This window comes from Acipenser ruthenus, chromosome 51, assembly GCF_902713425.1.
Source record: "Acipenser ruthenus chromosome 51, fAciRut3.2 maternal haplotype, whole genome shotgun sequence".
Taxonomy (NCBI): domain Eukaryota; kingdom Metazoa; phylum Chordata; class Actinopteri; order Acipenseriformes; family Acipenseridae; genus Acipenser; species Acipenser ruthenus.
In genome coordinates, this window is record NC_081239.1 from 1,302,252 (window position 1) to 1,326,090 (window position 23,839).

The following is a 23,839-nucleotide window of genomic DNA, read 5'->3' on the forward strand; positions in this document are numbered from 1 at the left end:
TCAACCAGAAAGCAGGCATCACCTGGTAATTAGGTAAAATGGAGTGCTGTGTTGTTTATATAAATAAAGATTACAAGCTCAGCTACAAACAAGCCATAATCACACAACATACCGGCCGTCTTCTTGACATGGCGCCAGGTGTTATGAGAAGATTAAAAAAAAAATCGACTACAACAGGTAAGAGGAAATGCTATAACGTCGAGGGAAGGCTGGAGTCAGCCAAGACTGAACACGGGAATAATTAAGTTCGGCTGAAAGGCGTTTAAAAAAAAAATCAGGCAGGTTGCCTGCGCGACGGTTTGACAGTACAGGGACTCAGGAGTCGAGACAAAATATGTATTCAAAACAAACAAACTCCGAGAAGCCAACATTTGAGGGCCGGTGATCGCGTTGTCATGGCAGCGGGGTTCAATCCCAGAGTGAGCCTCAGGCTGTTTGCAGAGAGAGAGAGAGAGAAAACAACCGCAGTAAATCTCTTTCGACGGCTTTCCTTGAGGATATGAATTGAAGGTAGTCAGCGTATTTATTTTTGTTATGCAGATATGTGTGTGGGGGGGTGGGAGGGTTCTTAAAAGTTATGGCAGGGCAATTTCTCCAACTCCAAAAAAAAAAAACCCAGAACCACCGAGAATGAGTGGGGACGCCACGCATGTATTTAAAATGAAAACAGAAGTTTCTTGCTCTGCTTAATGCTGTGTAGAACACCCAGAGATTCTTGAAAGCTGCTAGATTCGGACTTCAGAGTGAAATTTTGTTGAAGTTGTTGTTAGCTTAGGTAGTTTCTGTTATTGCCTTTTGATACCGTATCCATAAAAATAATAATAATAACTGCGTTTACCCAGCATGATTTGGCAAATGCGCGATTCGTAAAGATGTTTTTTTATCAGTTGATTCGGTGTAAATGAGTAACTTAGTGATTCTCGTAACTGTTTACATTATGTCTCTATTTTATCCCCACGAAATTTGACAGATCGCACCCTGCCTAGCCCTAATGCCTCCACGGGGGAAACCGCAGGTTTTTCAAATGTTGCGCCGTCACCATGGAAACCTTATCTTTGCAGTTACAGCCATGCAGCGCTGAAAAATAAATAAATAAATCAATAAATAAATAAATAAATAAATAAATAAATAAATACTTCAAACCCGTGAACTTCAGCCGAAGCGAAGCGAATAGCAGAAGCAGGGAGACCAGCGAGGAGAGAGTTAGAATAGAAGACTCCAATCTAGAAAGGACCAGTTGAGTAGATAGAAAAGGCTTGCCATGTTTATACCATACCTCTCCAGGCAGTGATTGTACTATGGGAAACTTTTTTTTTTTTTTAACAATGGCTGCATCCTTTGGATGAGGGTCTATTGTAAGTGACTCTGCAGGAGCAGTTGTTGGTGTATAGTTAACCCCCTAGTCTCTGTAAAGCGTCTACTAAATGACTAAATAATAATAATAATAATAATAATAATAATAATAAAGGACAAGCCGGTTACACCCACTGTCATGTCCCATGTGACGTCTGGCTGGCTGTTTTGGGACTGTGCAATGAATTTCAGCTCAGGTACTGATTCGCTAGAAGTAATGGGTGACGTTTGACTTTCCCGAGATTGGCTGTAAAGTACGGCGATAGCTTCAGGATCCGCTGGCGAACGAAAGTCCAGATAAAACTCATTAATCTAAACTCTTCTGACGTGCAGTACATTGCCTCAAAGGCAGCATAACCCACCGAGCAGGTTACATCAAACCTGGTTTCATCAGAACGGAGTGGGACAACCTGTGACACCTTGTTTGAAGCACAGGGCAATTCTTTTGATGCTTCAAACAGGCAGTCCTATTCTAGTGTTCCCACGAGACAGCCTTGGAGTCAGGGTGGAGGAGTGTATACTAACTTATCTGATCTTAGTTGATATTATCCCCTTCGGTCACAATTTTTTAATTTAATATACTTTTTTTTAAACTGTGAACTCTACGGCTATGGCTACAAGTTCACCCTATAGAATTAACTCATTTTGCTTCATAAAGTCGAATGAGACCGGCTGAATAAGGCTACGTTAACATATTGAATTACACACCGCTTTGTAGTTTTCCTAAATGCTTAACTAAAACCTGTGACATTTCTAAATATAACATGAAATACTGTACTACTATTATGGCTTCCGGTAGACTTTTTTTTGCGATATCATTTTGTAGTTTCTTTGATTACATGATGTTAAATAAAATATCTAAATGATGTTCATATAGTTTTTATTTTTTTTAATTATGTCTCAATGGTAAAATTCTAGGTGATGCAAAACATTTGGCCACAGCTGCGTGTGGTATGAGAATTTGTCTTGCCAAGACACAAGCATTACTAAGTACAGTATAGATGGAAGATTTATCATGCTACTGGAAGGGTTGTATTATATATTATATTGTATTATATTATATCATATTATCCCCCTCAGTTACAATTTTTTTTTTTATAATTTTCCAATTTTCATTGCAAACTCGATGGTGTACGAGAAATTGCCTTGCAGAAACATGTGTAGATAGGAAACTGGGTATGATTATACAGGCAACGACGGAAGGGCCCATCAGCAAGCAACTGATGTAAACAACTTTGTTTTTTTAATTAAAAACCCACGACCTTGAAAAATGAAAGCACTTATCAGATAATAGCGCTAACTGGAGGACACATCGAATGAACTTGGTGGTGTACAAACCTCAACCTCAGATCTGATCAGCGTCGAGCTACGGGTGTCAAATTGACATGTTGGAGAGGATCCATTGCATTGTACAGTTTATGCAGTGATCGCACTTCAGTGTGTATTCTGTGTAAGCAATAACCCTAGCCTTCTCAAGTGCACAAGGGGATAACAGTGGAAGTAACTGATCGGCTCGGGGTGTGAATGTTTCTGCTTGCTCGGATCACTGATGAAATCTGCTCTGCAGCTCTGAGCTGCTCAGAGGGAGGGGAACTGAGCGTGCCGTTAAGTGGGTTCTTTCACTGAGCTACTCTGAGCGGCTCACTTACTCAACGCTGCCACTCTTCCAAGTGGATAGCTAAGTTTCCATTTACTGATTCCAATATTCAAAAGAAGTTACACACATATAGCTTCAATATTATCGTTAGACCCAACAGTGTAGCAGCTAGTTATGAACAGAAATCAGATCGTGTTTGTTCAGGCCGGGTACGCAGTGAGGAGAGGATTCAAGCAGCTTTGTTCTCAAGTGCCTGTCTTATATATCTTGCCTAACTGCGTGTGTGCGAAGCTGAACTTTGTGAACTACTCCTTCAAGCGGGGACTCTACCATAAGGTATTAGACCTCCATGAACGTTCATGGGCTGTCCTCTGTTAATATCTTACTGCATTACAACAGCATGGTGGCAGTCCGAGCTCTGCTGCTCCAAATGGACAGGGGGCTGTGCGGCTAGGGTCGCCTTGATCTCTCTCCACATTGGAGCTAAACGAAAAGGAACACAATGGGAACAGAGAAGAATCTGTCTTATTAATTTATTCCCAGAGCCAGGCCTCCATTCGTTATCTGTAACAGAAATGAATGAGAGCTAATTTGGATAAGGAAAAGAAGAGCTATGAAAACAGAACACTATCGCTGCCTTAAATAAGGGATGAATAACTTGTGTATTGTCATAGAGCACACAACCAGTTTTATCCAATGAGTCTTGGAGGTGTTACAGGGCAGTACTGGGTTACAATGCAAAAGTGATATTTAAGTACAAGTTGGGGGTCTGTATAGGTGGAGAAAACAGGGTAACATCTGGGACAGAGTCAATGTTTTTATACCTGACAGTGGTCTCCACCTACACTGTATGCATTCTATAGCTTTCGCTTTGATGTGACAAGTGCTGTAGAATTTTATTTGGACTTTCCTGGAATAATAAAAAAAAATTGCTCCTAATGGAATTCAGTGTCAGGTTTTGTATGGCTGTGAATGGGACCCTTTCGTCCCGTTTGCTTATCCCAACAATACCGTGTCCTGTTTGAGTCCACAGGAGGCAAAGCTATGGAGAAAAACCAGAGACTCATGAATCATGTAGCAGGATAGGAATCATGTTGCAGGATAAGGGTTCTCTGTAGTGCTGTGCCTTGAGAGATTATTTGTAATTAAAACACAACACGATATTGTTTGTTCAATTTTGTGCTACCAGGTACCAAATTGGATTATGCAAGACTGCAGCTTTAAACCAGACCCTAAAGCTGAGTAACCACAGCATTGATAACAAGCAGAACGAGACAGGGGTCCTAATGATTTTTGAGCTCAGCAGGGTTTTTGCGTTGAATCGCACAAGAAGAAAAAACACAGGGAATGACTCTGTCTCTGATCAGCTCACCCCAGCTCCCTGCAGCTCGGAGAATCGATTTTTTAAATTAATGTTTGTAAGGAGGATATGTGCACGGTTTGGCTCCTTCTTGCCAGCACAATCTATCCCAGCTTGCAGCTGCTGTCGACATCCGTGGAGTATTGAGCTTCCCCTCAGAAGCTAAGAAAAAATCACATGTCTGATCCTACAGTATAATGGGTATAAAAGCCCACATATACAGTTTACAATAGCACTGTCCAAATAAAAGTGCATTTCCTACAGTTTTTTGGATGGTACGATATTTTTTTCACCACTCGAAACTTTGCTCTAAGCTGGCCTGGTGGTCCAGTGGTTAGAGAAAGGGGCTTATTACAAGGAGGTTCCTCGTTCAGTCCCAGCTCTGCCCCTTAATCTCCTTGTGCTCTGTCCTTCGGATGAGATGCAAACCCAAGGTCCTGTTGTAAGTGACTTAGTCTCTGTAAGTTGCTTTGGATAAAAGCATCTGCTTAATAACTAATTCAAAATAATAACCCAAATGTTTGTGGGGTTTTTACTTTTTTATTTGAAAAGCACATCATTGGTTTCCCAGAGATATTTTTACTTTCACTTGAGCTGCTAAAACATAAGCACGCGTTTGCCACTGATACCAAGCCACTGCTAACGAGATTCTAAAGTCCTGTTCCACACAACAGGTTTAGCAAACTGAGATGTAGACTTCAGCCCCAACTTCTAATGAATGTTTCCCTTTACAGTCTTCCAAGTAACCCTTTTAAAATATGGTCAGCAAGCACAGTCTCACGGGAATTGATAACAAAACGTTTTGGAAGAATGTTTTTCTTCTCCCTGAGCGGTTCACCTGGCACCTGTGGTGTGCAGGGTGCGTCATACAGTCAGGGTTCGTCTTTGCTTTGGTATTTAGTAGTCTTTAGTGACCAGGACCCCAGTGATCTCAAGCGGACACCTGCAGGACTCCAGGGGTGTAGCACATGGGTGTAGAGAGGTGATTGGCTTGGGGATCGGAAGGACACACACCTGACCTTCAGTTCTCCTGAGCTGTTGTGGGGAGTGGCTGTAGTTGGGTAACGTAATTGGGCATTCTACATTGGTGGTAAACAAGTGTGAAATAATGGGGCACACTACCTTTAAGATGTTCTTGGATCTTGTTAATAGAATGACATTCTGGGAATAAATACATCCTGTAAAGACAATACAATGTCACATTTCTGTATCATTTTTTTTATGGATGATGTTGGGAGCCCCTGTGCTGGAACATGTGCTTCCTTTAAAACTTCACTTGAGACCTGCCGCACACACAATGGCAAAGCCATACAGGTAAGTTGTATACAAATTGCATCTATAGCTCTATAAACCCGCTCGGGGTTTAGTCTCCAACACTGTCAATCGCTCACCTTTGACAAGGCGCTGACTAAACCAATCCCCGTACATCACTGCACAGGCCATGCAAAGAGACAGACGCGGGGCAGGTTTCCGTCTCTAGCGCTGTCAGTCAGCACCTCGAATACCTCCATCTGTGCAACTACACAAAAAGCACCCACTAAAGCTTGGAAGAAATGGCAAGCAGACACACACACGTGCCCTGATCAACACACAGCAGCTTATCCACTGGGGGCAGCGTTTTGCCTTTACCAGGTCAGTGGCAAAGAATATGCCTGAGAATATTAATATCACCGCTGAGTAGCAGAAGTGAGGATGTAGGACTAGGATGCCGGGCTGTGTTCATTTGGCGTGCTTGTCTTTCTCTATCCCACTTCCTAATTTCACGCCCCAGAGAAAGGAGACGTGACGCGAACCGTTAGGTACTGACAGCCACGGAGTTAATGGACTATAAAATATAGAGACGTGATTATCGCGTCTTTACAAAATGCAGCTCTTCTTCTGCTTTATCGCGGGGCTGCGTTTTTTACCGTTTATTCGCTTGCCAGCTATCTATCATTCTGTCTATTCAGCTAGCATGTCCGGATGTTAATTCTCTTATGTGTTCTCCAGCCGTGGTGTACATTTTAGATGAGCTCACCCTGCTGAAAAACTGGGGTCACAGAAGCGTTCCCACGACTGGGCAGCTGTGGCATAGACCTCCTTTCCACCTGTTTCACAAAATATTTTCAGCGGGAACCCTGCAGTACAACAGTCAGCTACTCTAGTCTAATTGATCAGTCTCTTTTTAGTTTCTTCAATTGAATGAATCTGGATTTAACAGACAGTTAAGTGCTTTGTGACAGATCCTGGATACCATGCTGGCATGGAAAACAGCACAACAATACTATTTATTTATTATTATTATTATTATTATTATTATTATAAATTATAAAAATGCAGTACCCAATTATTTGAATCCTGTTTTCCTCTCCAATTCAGACTTATTATGTCCCCTTATCGCAAGTCCCCACAACGTGTGGAGTAGTGGTTAGGGCTCTGGACTCTTGACCAGAAGATTGTGGGTTCAATCCCTGCTGCTGTACCCTTGAGCAAGGTACTTTACCTAGATTGTTCCAGTAAAAACCCAACTGTATAAATGGGTAATTGTATGTAAAAAAAATAATATGATATATGTATAATGTGATATCTTGTAACAATTGTAAGTCGCCCTGGATAAGGGCATCTGCTAAGAAATAAATATAATAACAAGCTCAGGAGAACTGAAGGTCAGTGGGTGTCCTCCAATCCCCAAGCCAATTACCTCTTTACAGCTGATGTCAATGAGGTACGACCTCAGAAGGTCACAGACCAGCTTTACTGGTGCCTGCTATAGCGCAGTGAGGGGACCCAGTCCCTGACAATTTTGCCTAACTCATGGGAGCACCAGTACCTTAGGCCTCAGTAGAGCTCACTGTTAAGCTCTGAGTACATCAGGTACGCCTGCAACACTCTCTTGAAGAGCTGCCTAGAATTTTAGGATTGAGACATTTATTTATTTATTTATTTTAACTATATGAGACATAATAAAAAAAAAAAAAACTGTATGAACATAGGCCCAGAAAGGTTTGCGCAGAAGGTTATGCGCATCGCAAATCTTTTGTTTAACATCCTGTAATCAATGAAACTGCAAAAGGATATCCCAAAAGTCTACCGGAAGCCACAATCGTAGAACAGTATTTTCATGTCAGATTTCGAAATGTCACCGTTTTTAGTTAAGCATGGAAAACTGCAAAGCGGTATGCAATTCAATATGTTGACGTAACATTATCCAGCAGGTTTCATTCGACTTTATGGAGCAAAATGAGTTCGTTCTATAGGGGGATGCAAAACTTTTGGCCAGAGCTGCGTTTCTTACTTCCACTTGATCGTTGTAGGTTAATGGGTACACTTTTCTGTGCCTGATGCATGGATTCAATACGACCCATCTGCACAGGTTATACATTGTTCTCGAGACGTGCTTGACTATTCCTCAATGAGTCATCCCATACACAGACACAAGTGTGTTCAAACCCAGAATAAAGGCAGTTTAAGAGGCATCCTTCCAGTGTTGTTTTCTCTTAGGAATATTTTGCTTAGGTGGGGAGGACAGTTGTACCCCGACAGCTGAGAACAATCTCAGAGAATATAAACAACCTGGACTATCAATAAGGCTAACAGAGCATACTGACTGTAGCCTTCCCAAATGATACAACCATCTTCAAAGACTTTAATGGCAATGCGATTAAAACACCATTCAGAATACCGGCCGTGTTGCACCTGTGCATATTTTGAACAAGCCAAATATACACACGATAATGCACTTTGATGAATATTTATTTATATCTAGGGGAATCAAAGCTGAAATATTCATCTCAGAATCCCTACGTTTTCATCTCAGGTTTCACACAGCATAAAGAAATATGTTTCTATGTATTTAAAAGATGTTAATGGGGGGGGGGGGGGTGTGAAAAAAGTTCCCCTCCATTGTTCTTTAAGGGGACAAATTCAACTCGGCACAATAATGAGTTGGTGAGCAGTTTTGTAGCATCACAAACTATAACGTAAGCAAAGATAGGAAACTTAACACGGCACAATTATACCCGCATGGACTGCATGGGAGTTTCTTTGTAAGGGTACCACATCAGTTGAGATGTCATGGTCAAATATCCTACACGAATGCTAGAACAAAACTGATTTTCTCAGTGGCACAACACGAGTGCCAAGCACTGCGGGGGCGGGTTTGAATCCACTGAGAACGGGATGCTGCCAAACCACAGCTGTCGATAAATTTGGCTTGTTTCACGATTTGCCACCCCAGTGTGCGTGACAATAAATCCGCGATAATGAGTCCGCCTCTGAATTATCTGCGCATTCCACCTGCCTTCAGTCGGGTGCCAAAACAGCTCTGAAGCCATGTGTTCTTGTGTGTGTTCCCTGCTCTGTGGATAGAGTCAGATTAATGTGCAAAAAAAAAAACACAGTTCCATCATTAAAACTATTTCAGGGCAGAGCAGTGAGAGTGTCTTTAAAGCTGCAGTACAGCACCCCACAAACGTGGCCAATTTGATGCTCGGTTCATAAACAAACCAATAACAAAACGCTTCCACTACCAGTCTTTCTCAAGCTCTTCAAAGCCTGTCGACATGGAAACTTTTGCCATTGAACTTAAGTTTCTATTACTATTTCTAAAGTCAGCACGATTATGTGTTCAATGGTTTGGATCAATTTGCTAGTCCAATAACTGGGCCTAAAGTGGACAACCATGCCAGTGTGCTCTCACAAAGGGTTGCTCAATAACAGCTAGCTGGGGAAACGCTGTTATGAAAACCTGCAAGTATTGCAGGGTGTGGCCACTTTATTAGGCTCTATACAGAGGGCAGCAGTGTGGAGTAGTGGTTAGGGCTTTGGACTCTTGACCGGAGGGTTGTGGGTTCAATCCCAGGTGAAGGACACTACTGCTGTACCCTTGAGCAAGGTACTTTACCTAGATTGCTCCAGTAAAAACCCAACTGTATAAATGGGTAATTGTATGTAAAAATAATGTGATATCTTCTAACAATTGTAAGTCACCCTGGATAAGGACATCTCCTAAGAAATAAATAATAATAATCATACGTCTTCGAAGAGGAGTTTGTCCCATTTAAGGCCAACTGACGAACAGCTAACTGCACCAGGACTTATATATCTGCCTTGGCGTGGCACGCGGTTCATCTACCGTGCCAACTTCATTTCCTAATCGTTCCCAGTAAACGGTCCTCCCTCTGTTTGTGAAAGCCTGGTCTAACACAAACGCGATGCAAGCACAGAAATCCGCGTGCGTTTGTCACTGTAAACTGTTTAACAGGAGCTGCCGTCTCAGCAGAAAAAGAAACTCAATTGCCTCACAGTTTAAAAGGCTATTAAAGTTTTATAATAAAGAACGATATGGATGTATTCATGGCTGCACTTAGCGCTGTGTGTGTGATGACTGATTCTAAATCAGTTCGATGTGTCTCATTATTTATTATTCCTCTGGTACTCCTGGATAGAGATGAAGCGTCCCTTTTTGCTAAATCCAATTCTGGGAAGCTTACAGCTCTGGCCAAAAGTTTAGCATCACCCATTAGAATGGACTTATTTTGCTTCATAAAGTCAAATGAAACCTGTTGAATAATGTTACGTTAACATATTGAATTACACACTGCTTTGTAGTTTTCCCATATGCTTTAACCATTGCCATTGTGGAATCCCCCAAGCTATCGTTGTAAGTTTCTAATAGACACAGCACTGCTTAGTTATATAGAAACAGTCGCTGGCTATCGAAAGCAGAGGGACAAACACAGGGCTGGAGGACAGACCCCAGAGCCTATTCCTCCATATTGCTATCTTAGTGATAGATTAAATAATAGTGAAACCAATCCTGCATGGTAGAAAAATGAAAGAACACGATGCTAAGGGAAGCAGCGAGGATTCTCCAAGCGGCGAGAGGAAGCTGGTTCTTCGGTAGCGTGAAGCAGTTCTGATTTCCACAACACCTTTGCGTTCTCCACCAGCCTCACCGCAGTGAGCTACTGCAACACAGGGGCAAACGGGGAGTTCAAGTAACTGAAGTGAGGGTGAGAGCGAGGTAGGTAAGTGGCTTTTTATTGCAGATCTCGAGGGAGCGAGTGCGTTAATTGGTTTTACAAGCCAAGGTCTGCACTTGAACGCCTACATGTGAGGGTCCCTGGATAGTATGGCAATAATCAGAAATACTCTCTCATGAAAGCTTCCCATTGTAAAAGCACAGCCTAGTGTAATAAAGCACAGTTAAAGAAGAGTGTAACTCTTACCTTTAGAAAGGTTTCCCATAGTGAAAGCAAGGTAGGTAGAAGTAAGCATTGTGAAGCACAGAGAGGTACAGTAAAGCATATTTAAAAAAAAAAAAAAAAACACACTTTATTTTAAGAGCCTTTTTTTTAGTTTATTAACTGTTAACAGGCATTGTTATTTTTTTAACTAAGAGTTAGGGTTAGTGTTAGGGTAATAAAAAACCTGCTTTAATTTGCTAAACATTACTACAGTAACAATCTGAACTGATTTCAAGCATATGATCGACTGGGTATTGATCACCCATAGGGCTGTGGTGTTTGATTGATCAATCATAGGGCTGTGGTGTTTGATTGATCATCCATAGAGCTGTGGATGTTTTGAAACTTGTTTTTCAGCTTGCCTGGAGAGCCCTAGGTGCCAGGCACTGAGCAGCCTTCCTCCTCCCATTCAAACCGTGCAACAATATGACCTTTCAACTCTGCCACATTTCTATAGACCTGGGGAGGTGGAGAAGTCACATTGTCATGTGATTTGAAGGCTGTTCAGTGCCGGCAGGTGGGGTTCTCCAGGCAAGCTCAATGCCGGGGAGAACAATAATAACTCAATATTACAGCAACATAACAGAATGAAACTGAGCTAAAGGAGACTGCATTGGGTAAAGAGAGCTGTGGTATTTCTGAGATGAACCAAGCTGTTCTTTCATCAAGCCACAGTGTGAATTTCAGTAGGTCATGAAAAAAAAAAACTTTTTTAAAAAAAAGCATGTTTGACCTACAGCTTTGTAAAGTGGTTTCCATTTCCGCAGCCCTGCGATGATTCAGTGGTCTTCATTATGAATGGAGTTCCAACATAATGGGACTGCCATTTTCATTTGGTTCTTCTTGCACTTAGCCCATACTGCACTGTAAATGAATGACTGTGAGCTAATTGACTTCTGACTAATACCATCTCCCACTTGGTCCTGCGTTGTTTTCACAGCAGTGGCGCACAGCACATGCAGTGACTCCTTCGCTACGCACGTGCAGTCTCTGACATGTGTTCTGTAATCCTCTGTGTACGAGAGATGGGTCCTGGATGTTGCAAGTCAGTTTTAGTCAGTCCCAGACAGACTGACGAAGAGCTGTTGGAATGGCTGTAGGTTACAATAGACTCTATACAATACCACAGAGCCCTATCGTAAGGGGACAAAAACCCTATTGTATTCCATACACTGTGACCTACAGGTTCACCAATATGAATTCATTCTATACATACGACACTCTGCTGCTGTACTTAGAGGTGTTTAAGAGCTCAATAGAGGCCACGGGAGTGCTTTTAACTTTGTAAAGTTTATGAATGAAGGTAAACAGCAGTGTGGAGTAGTGGTTAGGGCTCTGGACTCTTGACCGGAGGGTCGTGGGTTCAATCCCAGATGGAGGATGCTACTACTGTACCCTTGAGCAAGGTACTTCACCTAGATTGCTCCAGTAAAACCCCAACTGTATAAATGGATAATTGTATGTAAAATTAATGTGATATCTTGTAACAATTGTAAGTCGCTCTGGATAAGGGCATCTGCTAAGAAATAAATAATAATAAGGTGACTAGGAGTTCAGGAGCTGCTCTTCAGTTCTAGTTGTCTGTCACAGACATATGTAACATTAGCTAGTTAGTTGTCTTTATAGAAGAGACAGGGCTATCTAGTGATCTGTCTCTCTGGATCAGGTTTTTCTGAGTACATTTGATGATGGTGGCACTTACTAATACAAAGACTCTTTGGCTGAGATAACCTACACTGCATAGATCTATTGCAGGCAACTGGAGCTGAAGATCAGCTGCTGAACTCAATATTTGACTAATTGCAATAAGAACCATTCTGGTGGGTCAGGTGACATTTTAGTTGGGTGGGGGTGAAAATGGAAATTGGATCTGTTCATGTACTCATCTGTTATTCACAACATTATCACTGTGCCCATTTATTTGCTCTAATGATATTTGGTTCTTTACCAAAAACAGTTTTAGATTAAAATTTTTTTTTAACTGCTGCTTCCTGAACTGTAGGTCACAAGGTCTTGTTGCTATTATATATATAAATTATTTATTTCTTAGCAGGTGCCCTTTTCCAGTACGACTTACAGTCGTAAACAACAATACATTTCAAGAATCACAGTACAAGTATTAATACAATTAAGAGCAAGATAAAATATAGTGACTTCGGTTCTAGCAAGTACAAGTATATGACAAAATACCATTCAATATGGGAGCAGATAACAGTGATAGTGATAGTTACATCAGGATATAATTAAATACAAAATACTACAGATTAAATAACACTTGTGACAGATTACAGTACTCTAAAGTACAGGATTAAATGCAGTAAAATATGTGAGGGGAGGTGGGAAAGCAGAAAAAAATTGAATTTAGGGAATGTAAACTAAGTGGACTGCCAACAAGCTCTTCCTGGCGGAGTGTACAAAAAAACGTGGTTAGAAAAATGACTGTAGGAATTTAGTGTCATTGTGAAACGCTGCAAAAGAAAACATCGAGCCATCCCAAGCAGGGGCAACACAACGGTTCCCACGCTGCCACCTTGTGGCGAGATGCAGTTCTGCACCCTGACACTGAAACACTGCAACGCTGTAAATCCTTCCTGCAGGAGGGCTGGAAGATTTAAAAACGCTGTTCCTTTGTGTGTTTGCAGCCGAGCTACTGCCTCACATTTGCGGATGAACAATGGTTGATGAAGTAGCTGCCCTTTCAGCCTTGTTAGTTAGAAAGCTGCATTCAGGGTTTCTAACGTGAACACAGCACTCAGTGAAAGCAGACAAACAAGAAATGTCATGGTAATAAATGTCTAATTGCAATCTACAAGGGGGCTAATGGGGTCTATAAATGACTGTATTTGTTTTCTAGTTTGTTAATGTTTGATTTCTTAATTGGGTTACATAACTAGAAGGATTTCATTTTGCTGTATTGTGATGTTGTTTATTTGCAGCCATATCTTCTATGGCAATGGCACCGACTCAGAGTTCTGGCCCACGAATGCATGGCTGTGTCTGGTCATGCTACTGGAAATAGGAATGGATCTCGGTTCTGTTGCTCCTCCAATATCGAGTTATTGTCATTTCCTCGAAATCGGGGTTTTGAGCTTGTCTGGAGAACCCTAACAGCCAGGTGCTGAACAGCATACCTCGCGTCTTTCAGATCATGTGACAGTGTGACCTTTGAACAATGCCATCCGCGCTACTCTCTGCCTACATCGATGCAAAGTAGTGCCAGCAGGGGTGTAAGGATGGATTGAATGGAATGAGGAAGAGGCTGTTCAGTCCCGGCATTTAGGATTCTCCAGACAAGGCAGAAAGATTAGATTTAGATCAACATGATAATAATTCAGTATCGGAACAGTAGAACCCATAACCACTGAGAACAGCAAACACCATCGCATAAGACATGTAAAAATTCAAATGGAATCTACATACTGTTCTGGTGCAAATATATACCTGTATATGCATTTTTTAAAATTATTTCTATGAGTCTTTGATTTGTGTCTGCAGTTTGTGGTTCTTGCATTTTGTAATGCGTGAGGTTGCTTGGGTAAGGTAATCTGGATCTCTGTCTCTCCTCAGCACACTGCAGCTCTGTGTGTGTGCGGGTCTGTGTGTGCGTTCGTTATCTGAACAGCCTGCATTTCATTCTCCTACTGTCAGGCAGGGATCGAGGGATCAATAGCTGGTCCTGAAAACACTCCTGCCTGTGTTCTCTAGCCTTTCCAACAAGCCCTGATGAGGCTCAGCAAGCACCGAACACAAGGAAAAAAATAGTACATTAAACGCAGAAGCTGGCCTGACAGCCAGGCACCGGCTGTCAGGATAGATACCGATGTAGATACTAAGGGTAGACAGGCTGTTTGTTTATAAGGAGCAACCTGCTTTCTTAAGGGATTACCAGGTTTCTTGTGGTATCTCTGAGGGGTGGAAATGCTGCATCATTCTGCAGGGGTGTGATATTTTGCATATGGTGCTACAATATTGCATAGGGTGCTACAAGCGATACCGTCCAGAGATGATTCTCTGGCAAGCTTGTATCTTGTACCATGTGCTATATTATTATTATTATTTTTATTATTATTATTAATTTCTTAGCTCTGTCTGTATGTAAAAATTATGTGATATCTTGTAACAATTGCAAGTCGTCCTGGCTAAGGGCGTCTGCTAAGAAATAAATAATAATAATAATATACAGGGTTCCCCATAAGTTAGATTTCATTGTTAATATTGGCTGTGTCTCTGTTTCTTTCAGGTTGTCTTTAAGCAAAGAGGAACTCATTCAGATTGGTGAGTGATGCGGATAGGCAATGGGGGGTCCCATTTGACAGGGAAATGTCTTAATCGGCATGATGTATGCTATTGTCTATCATCTCTGAATTTTGGGACACCCTGTATAGTTAAGGACAATTAAAACATACAGCTGATGTTGTTTCCTTCTGATATAATCTAACACAAGCTGTCTGATAGATTTCTAAGGTTCTAGGTGTGTGATTTATACAGAATATTGTATAGGGCTGGTATCTACTCCAACACCTGCTCAGACAGCACCCTGCACTGTATAGTTTTTTATAATAATGATAATTAAACAGGATAGTTCTATCTGATATAATCTGATCTTACAGTATTGTACACAAAGACAATTCAATCAGGTCTGGCTTTGGGCTGTGCGTGATAGATTTGCGGTCGTGCGATAATGTTTGTGCAAGTCTACGTTGTTAAGGTGCTTTGACTCTGAGTTCAGGAGCTGCTCTTCAGTTCTAGTTGCTTGCTATGGAGATATTTATTGCAGACTCCAAGCTAAACGTGTCTTTGTAAGTAAGCAATAGAAGCAGCATTCAGGTCCCAGAGTCTCAACACACCTTGTGCTGTAACTGCGTCTCGCTGCTTTCCTGGCTGAAGCAGGTTTGATTCGGGAATAGGATTGCGGTTTCATTAGGTGTATTAATCCCTGGAGATGCCTGTTTTTCTCTCCTGCCTACCTGGGCTTGCATCCCGGTAACACTTGGCAGCCTTTCATCGCTGGGAATGTACAAATCTGCACGTCCCTGCAGCCCGACGCATAAACAAAACCCTTTCAACTGAGAAACAGAATGCTGGGGACTGGAAGCTGAAAAATCAAATCCTACCTCAGCCAGTCTAGGATTCATCGCTAACACAGCTGCATTAGAACAGTCAGAGACATTTTTGTATGTCTTTATGCTTCAACCCTTTCTCTTAGAGGGGTGAGGGAGGGAGCAGTTCAGTCTCCGTGCCTCAAGTCTGCCCTGGACTGGAGGGAGCACCCTTTCTCTTAGAGGGGTGAGAGAGGGAGGGAGCAGTTCAGTCTCCGTGCCTCAAGCCTGCCCTGGACTGGAGGGAGCACCCTTTCTCTTAGAGGGGTGAGAGAGGGAGGGAGCAGTTCAGTCTCCGTGCCTCAAGTCTGCCCTGGACTGGAGGGAGCACCCTTTTCTCTTAGAGGGGTGAGAGAGGGAGCAGTTCAGTCTCCGTGCCTCAAGTCTGCCCTGGACTGGACTGGAGGGAGCACCCCTTTCTCTGAGGGAGGTGAGGGAGGGAGCAGTTCAGTCTCCGTGCCTCAAGCCTGCCCTGGACTGGAGGGAGCACCCTTTCTCTTAGAGGGGTGAGAGAGGGAGCAGTTCAGTCTCCGTGCCTCAAGCCTGCCCTGGACTGGAGGTAGCATCCTTTCTCTTAGAGGGGTAAGGGAGGGAGCAGTTCAGTCTCCATTCCTCAAGCCTGCCCTGGACTGGAGGGAGCATCCTTTCTCTTAGAGGGGTAAGGGAGGGAGCAGTTCAGTCTCCGTGCCTCAAGCCTGCCCTGGACTGGACTGGAGGGAGCACCCCTTTCTCTGAGGGGGGTGAGGGAGGGAGCAGTTCAGTCTCCATGCCTCAAGCCTGCCCACCCTTTCTGAGGGAGTAATTAAAATTTTAGAAATGAATGAACAAACCAAAACATGTTTAGGGGTTGCGATATAAATTTTATTTGGTCTTTGTTTTTTTTTATTTTCTTTTCCACAGGTTAAAACCCATTTAAACATTTTAAAAGTTTTTTTTTTTTTTAGGCCCAGCCCAGTTTAACTATTCACACGATAACGCAGCTTCTCAGAGAGCCCGGAGTGCATGGCTATTTTATTCACACATTTTAAGAAGGAGAAGGAAATAAAAACGATTGGTTTTAGTGAGAAGGAACGGGGCTCTGAGAAGCTGCAATACATCATCTTTTAAGAAACTGTACAAAATAATAGAAATAGGAATGATTCACACATAAAAGGCAGGTAGACACACCCAATATTCCGTGGAAACGGTTTCCTTGCAGCCAGAATGGCGCTAGTAGTTCTATAGTTTAGCATAGTGTGCTGGCCCTGTGGTGGGGCAATAGCACCCCAATCTTGGGCACTTCTGAGTATGGGTGCCTGTACTGGGAATGTGTTTATTTAGGTTTGATGCTTTTGAACCCTACAAAGTTTTTTTTTTTTTGTTTGTTTTTTTACTCCAGTGTGAAGGGAAAACCGCGAATGTAACAGAGTAGTAATTTATCAGCTCTATTACTGTCAAGCAATCTCCTCCTGCAGTTTAATACAGTCGTAATCTGCATCATACTGCTCTGATATGCTTGCATTACATTCAGTCATAAACTTTGCAAATACTTTTTTCCCCCCAGAAGCCATCCATCACTGTTCTATCAATGACTTTGTGTATTTGTATATAAGACTAAGTGTACAGCATTTAACTGTATATGGAAATGACTGAAGTAATATCCATGAGGAAATAAAATGGGCTTACACTGTACACTTAGCAAACGCTACAGTTAACACCACTAATTGGACTGCATGTTTGGGAAATGGGCAAAATTCAAAACGTTTATCACTTGGTAAACTGTAAACTATTAATGCCCTAAGATATGACACACGTCTGTCTGCCCGAACTATTTCAGCACCATGGACAGACAGACACACACAGAGACAGACAGAGAGCCTCCTTACTGTTGACACAAGTTTTATGAAACACCCCCTGACTTCATGAACGTTCTCAATACTTATTACAGCTTTTTTTTTTTTCTTACGTCTTACTAGCACAGATAAAACTAAAGGTCATGCAGACAAGCGTCTCATCTAGTGTCTTCTTCAGTGTACTGACTCTTACTAGAACTAGCTACATGAGCATTGCATTGTGACATCATACTGCTTTGCATTGTGACATCATGCTGCTTTGCATTGTGACATCATACTGCTTTGCATTGTGACATCATACTGCTTTGCATTGTGACATCATGCTGCTTTGCATTGTGACATCATGCTGCTTTGCATTGTGACATCATACTGCTTCACATTTCTGCAGAAATACATTCTCAACCACCTAGCAACAGCAGTGGCTAACGTACAGTATGTGACTTTTGCATTGCGTTAGTGCAGCAACACTGCTTTCCCCTAGTAGTTAAATACATTTGCAACGCTATGTAGTCACTGAGTGAGTAGTGAGAAGGCTATGAAACTCAAAAAAGGATGTTCGCTAACACTTCAGGTAAAGAGAGAAATCCCTGCTTTACATGAAATCACCACCAATATTCAGACTTGCAGCAGCCCAGCGCTGTAGCCACAGTGAAAAGAAACTGCTGGGGTGCAGTTTTGGGCAGTGTACAACCTTTCAACGGGGCTCTTAAACACCTGACCAAGAATCCCAACAAACGCTAACAACAATCTCATGGGTTTTTCTCATTGTTATTCCCCTTCTAATTAAAACCTGCGGCAGTCTGGCGTCGGAGAACTCCAGGGCGCTCTCCCTGATCGATGCTCTTTGGTCGTCTCTGCCCCGCCTCCTCCCAAGTCTATGAGTGGCCGATCGGCTGGGGCAGGCGGGGCTATCCTCCAGGCAGCCAATGAGGGGCTCCCGTTGGTGGAGGCAGGGGCGGACTTGGAGTAGGGCGGGAAGGGGGTGGAGAAGGGGTCAAAGTCAGCTGGCCTGGCAAAGGGGTCGTGCCCTGGCGGCGAGGGGAAGGGGTCGCAGTTTGTGAAGGGGTTGGTAGGCGAGGGCTGGTAGCCCAGGGCGTAGTGGAACGATTCTGGTTCTGGTCCTGGGGGGCTCTGCGTGGGTTTGCACCCCGCTGATACGAAGCTCCAGGGGTCAATCCGAGGCCGGGAGGCGGAGGGTCTGGGTCGGGGGACGACGTTGACCTCCACGCGACGGGATTTGGGGCTCCACAGATGAGGGTCCGGCAGGAAAAGGGCGGCTGGCACCCCCTGGTCAGTGTCACGCTCTGGGGTGCTGGGAGATGGGAGAGGGCTCTCCACAGCTACAAACAGAGAGAGAGGAGTTATAACAACCATTCGAAGGTATGCAAGCAGACAGGTGGTCTTTAATACGTCTATGATCTTTTATATCATTCAACGCGGCACTGAACCAACCACCTGTCCAATCCAAGAACTACACCTAGAAATTGGTGGATGCTGCAAAATGCTGATCTAATTATCAGTCAAGAGGTTGCAATATTCATCCTCCGACGTTTGCACTTGAGGTCATATCTACGTTACCCTTGGTTTCTGCCCAGTTTGAAATGCCATCTCACCACTGCAACTTATTTATGGGTCAGCAATAGACTTCCGTTTATGCTGATCCTGAGCAATGAGCTACCACGTTACTGAGCCCTGGAGATGAGGCTCCCTGACTATTTCCCTGGACTGCAAGGACAAGAGGGAGGTGGGGCGGGATTCGGTAAAATTTCCTTACCTATCTGTGCCGAAAACAAATCCTCGCTGGGCTTCCTCCTCCGAACCACAGGGGACCCGTGACCCCACTGGACATGCCTCCCTGCCTCCCCATTGGCCCGCACCTCCTGCCCCGGCCCCTCCCCTTCCTGAGTCCACAGGAAGTCCCGATGAGGGTGGAGGTGTTTGTGTCTCTCCCGGGGGTTGGGGGGTGGCGGGGAGAGAGGAGGGGGTTTGCTAACCTCCATGGGGGCTTCGGTCAAGTCTATCAAGGCCTCCGTGATGGGAGTGACGGGAGAGCCCGGGGGATCTGATTTTTTGCAGAAGATAATCAAGTCCTGTTGGGTTGGTTCCTCTGCGGTCTTTTCCTCGCTCCCCAGTGGAGGCTCTCTCTGTCCCTTCGGGGAGTGGGTGGGGGTCCTCGGGGGGCATTTCGGGGAAGTGGTGACGCCCCTGCCCAGGGCGATGGAGGCCAGCAGAGCCCCGCCCCCTAGCAGGGCCTTGTGGGTGCTCTTGAGCCCCCCGCCCCGCCGGTCCTGTCGCGGGGACCCCATGGGGTGCAGGAGGCCGAAGGTGGAGGCTTCACACCCGTTCCTCACCACCTCCGGGGTCTGAGGTAGTTTTGTCGAGGAGGGGTCCCGACCCACGTAGCCTGAAAGACGGGAGAGGAATGCAAACATTAATCCATTATTGGCTTGGTGGTCCAGTGGTTAAAAAAAAGAGGCTTGACACCAGGGGGTTCCCATTTCAGAGCCCAGCACAGCCACTGACTCACGGTGTGTGACCCTGAGCAAGTCACTTCACCTCCTTGTGCTCCGTCCTTCGGAAGTGACTCTGCAGCAGCAGCAGCAGCAGTTGTTGATGAAGTATAGTTCATCCCCTAGTCTCTCTAAGTCGCTTTGGATAAAAGCATCTTCTAAATGACTAATTAATAATAATAATAATAATAATAATAATAATAATAATAATAATAATAATAATAATTTATTATAAACGTCGTTATTTCACGAGCCTCAATTAACCCCTTCAGGTACACAAGGAACTGAGCTGTTCAAACGGTTTCTTCTTAAAATACATTTGAGAGCGACTCAAGCATCGCGAAGACCAGACCCAACCTGTCAACGCACCTCATTGCAAAAATAAGAAAGTTAGCATTGTTTTTATTTGTCGGACACACATGTCCCTTGAACCTTAAAGGGTTAACAACTCGTTGATCAGTTAATCGTCCCGATGCCCTGTCGAGAGGTTTGAAGATCTGTTTTTAAAGCACACTTTGGTTAACTAAATAATAAGGTTTGACCCATTACCATTGTCCTCATTTGAAGGACAGGCTACTTTTTTGGACCATTTTTAACTGACATCTATAGAAACTATATTCTGATGATAATTTTGCTAACCGCAAAAGTGATTTTTTTCCACCCCCAAAAGAAAATGTTATTTAATTACCGGATGGGTTAAAGTTCGCAAAAACTTTTATCAACTGTTTCAGAGAAGTTCAAAAAAAAAAAATCAACAAACCTGTATTTCAAAACTGTCAGTCTGAAATGGAATTGAATGTTAGGCAGAGTCTGATGGTTACTATCACTGCTCCCTGGGTCCTCTGCTCAGTGTTTGCAGCCCTGGCTTGAGTTACACTTTTTATTCTAGAGTCCCCTGTGATTCCTTGCTGTATTGTAATGGGACGTTTGGGGGGGGGGGGGGGGGGGTTTAGGGGGTCGTACCGTTTGGGATGGGGAACGTGAGTAGCCCTGTCTCCTCGCTCTCTGCTCCAAAACGCAATGAGTGCTCCTCCAATTGAAGCCTGTTCCTGGGGAGGAAACATAGGGGGACACGGGTTCAATTGTACTGAAAGAAACAGACACAACTTTCCTGCTGCTGTTTGTAATACGACAAGTGGACTTTCCATTCAAATGCTGGTTCAATGAACGTCACCAAGGCCCCCATGCACAGCACAACCTGCCGCTGAATGACAGATTCCACTGAACCGGGAGATACTGCAACTGACAGGCTGACATTGTTATAGGAATTCACCCTTTTATTCCTCTGAGGGTGTTTACCATCACCCTATTAGAATGAACTCATTTTGCTTCAAAAGTCTAATGAAACTTGCTGAACAATGAATTACATACCGCTTTGTAGTTTTCCATAGAACAAAAAACTAACAAAAACTGAAAAATGGGACATTTCGAAATCACACATGAAATACTGTACTGCTATTATGGCTTCCGATAGACTTTTGCGATATTTTGTAGTTTCTTGGATTACACGGCGTTAAATAAAAGATTATATTCATACAGTTGTTTTTTTTTTTGTTTTTTTTTTAATTGTCCGAATCCTAAAATTCTAGGTGATGCAAAACTGTTGGCCAGAGGTGTAGGGTTAACACACTTCTGTCTACTTAATGCTTAAAATTCACACATGGTATTTAATTATAGTCCTTTACAATGCATTAAGATACTACAAATTATTAACTTTCAACACAATATAAAACATTAAAGATTTGACGCAGTTTTGGGTATTTATATTTGTTCACCGTTTAAAACCTAGCACTTTGTGTGAAACCTGGGAGTTTTCTATGGTGCAGAAGGCACCTCTGCAGTTGCTCACCTGCTGTCCTGCGGGCTGCGGCCTCTAGTTTTGGGGCTCTGGGGACCCCAGGAGGGGCCCCCATTGCGGTACTTGTCAGGGAGGTGGTCCAGGTTCCAGCCTGAGCTGATCCCCCAGGTCTTGCTGTTTTCACTGGGGATCACTGCGAAGAAAGACAGGTGGGTCAGACACACCACAGCGAGATACAGAGACACGGGCAATGGCTGTGTTCCTCTGCTATCGTTTTTAAAGTCAGAAATGGAGAAAAAACTGCCCGACCAAAAACAAAAATGTTTTGTTTGTGTACATGATGCTTAAACTGTTGAGCGACACAAATATGCAAAACTGCCTTTCAGCTAAACAGCATATTCAGCTATCAAGAGTAAGTAAATATCACATTCCCTTGTCAATCTTTAGACTGCGCTGCCATCTGCTGGTTTTAAACTAGAACATGAAATACTACTGTACCACCATTACAGCTTCCGGCTGACTTCTGCGAGATCATTTTGCACTTTATTTGATTGCATGATGTTAAATAAAAGATCTATGTTCATATAGTTGTCAATAATTGTCTCAATCCTAAAATTCTAGGTGATGCAAAACTTCTGGCCACAGCTGTGCAGTACACAACCCAAGCTGCAGCTGGTGGACGGCCAGGCCTCTTACATTGGATGGCGCGGAGTCTGGGTACGAAGGAGGGAGAGCCGGACGCAAGGTCCAGGAAGTTCTTCCTCTTGTCCATTCCAGGAGACGCCTGCACCGTGATCTTGTGTTTGAAATCTGACAAATCGAGAGAGAAAAATAAACGACGCATAAAGAAACTTCAATGAAACTGATAGGCTTCCAGTCTTTATTTCACTCTCTCACACACACCAAAAAACACACAAACAGCGACTTAGTGCAGAGCCCTTATACAGGAAAATATAGGACTTTTACAGCTTACTGTCAACATGGCTTAAAACGTGCGTAACAAAATGATCCAATTGTGAAGTTTCGATGGAGCACTGCAGTCTAAATATTATTAAAGTTTACAAGGATTCTTTAAGTATTTTAAATGTACCACTACATTTATATTTAAATTTGAAAACAGCAACACAAAAACGTTATTCTCACACCTTAACTGTGCTTTAAGTTCAGCTTGACCATCCCTTTCGTTGTTTATTGTACTTCTTTATATTTTTAATTCTTCCCCAGTGTCTCCGGGCAGGGAGTAAATGACAGAGCGGTAGCCCTGGCTGTTATTTCGAGCTGTGTGTGACCCGACAGCAGCCACAGAGGAAGCAGGGAGGGAGCGGCTGGCTCCAGCACACTGTCATTAACTCACACTTCCGAGCTCAGGAGAGAGGAGGGAGATCCCAGCTCCAACCCTGCACAGCACAACACAGCATTTACTGAGCTACAGTTTTACTGAAGCTTCTTAAATCCACTCAGATTCTTGTAGGGATAGAGGTTACAAAATAAAACATTTTTGCACAGATATTTAGCAGTTTCCAAAGTTATACTGTGCATTTACAATAGTTTACCCTGGTTTGCATTTTTGTTTGTTAATGTTCTTTACCATAACTCTCTGTGCTTTATAATGACCTATGCTTTACCAGACCTCTCTGTGCTTTACAATTATTCCCTGTGCTTTACCAGACCTCTCTGTGCTTTACAATGCTTCCCTATGCTTTACCAGACCTCTCTGTGCTTTACAATGCTTCCCTATGCTTTACCAGACCTCTCTGTGCTTTATAATGCTTTCCTGTGCTTTACCAGACCTCTCTGTGTTTTACAATGCTTCCCTATGCTTTACCAGACCTCTCTGTGCTTTACAATGCTTGACTATGCTTTACCATACCTCTCTGTGCTTTACAATGCTTGCCTATGCTTTACCATACCTCTCTGTGCTTTACAATGCTTGCCTATGCTTTACCAGACCTCTCTGTGCTTTACAATGCTTGCCCATGCTTTACCAGACCTCTCTGTGCTTTACAATGCTTCTCTATGATTTACTATATCTCTCTGTGCTTTACAATGCTTCCCTATGCTTT

At 43.2% G+C, this 23,839-nt stretch overlaps 1 protein-coding gene and 1 long non-coding RNA gene across 2 annotated transcripts in view; one reads left to right on the top strand and one right to left on the bottom strand.

Moving 5' to 3' along the window:
- Window positions 1-22,638, top strand: LOC131722705 (uncharacterized). Its single transcript, XR_009320007.1, has 3 exons — window positions 1-510; window positions 14,778-14,812; window positions 22,398-22,638. It is a non-coding gene; the product is annotated as an uncharacterized LOC131722705 (long non-coding RNA).
- Window positions 16,476-23,839, bottom strand: part of LOC117967786 (mitogen-activated protein kinase kinase kinase 11-like) — a 23,874-nt gene continuing 16,510 nt past the window's right edge. The window contains exons 6-10 of the mRNA XM_034915177.2: window positions 22,473-22,586; window positions 21,828-21,969; window positions 20,942-21,027; window positions 19,243-19,872; window positions 16,476-18,808 (exon numbers count right to left, since the gene is read on the bottom strand). Coding sequence (XP_034771068.2) covers window positions 18,252-18,808; window positions 19,243-19,872; window positions 20,942-21,027; window positions 21,828-21,969; window positions 22,473-22,586 — 1,529 coding nt within the window. The 3' untranslated portion in view covers window positions 16,476-18,251. The remainder of the gene's footprint in view (window positions 18,809-19,242; window positions 19,873-20,941; window positions 21,028-21,827; window positions 21,970-22,472; window positions 22,587-23,839) is intronic.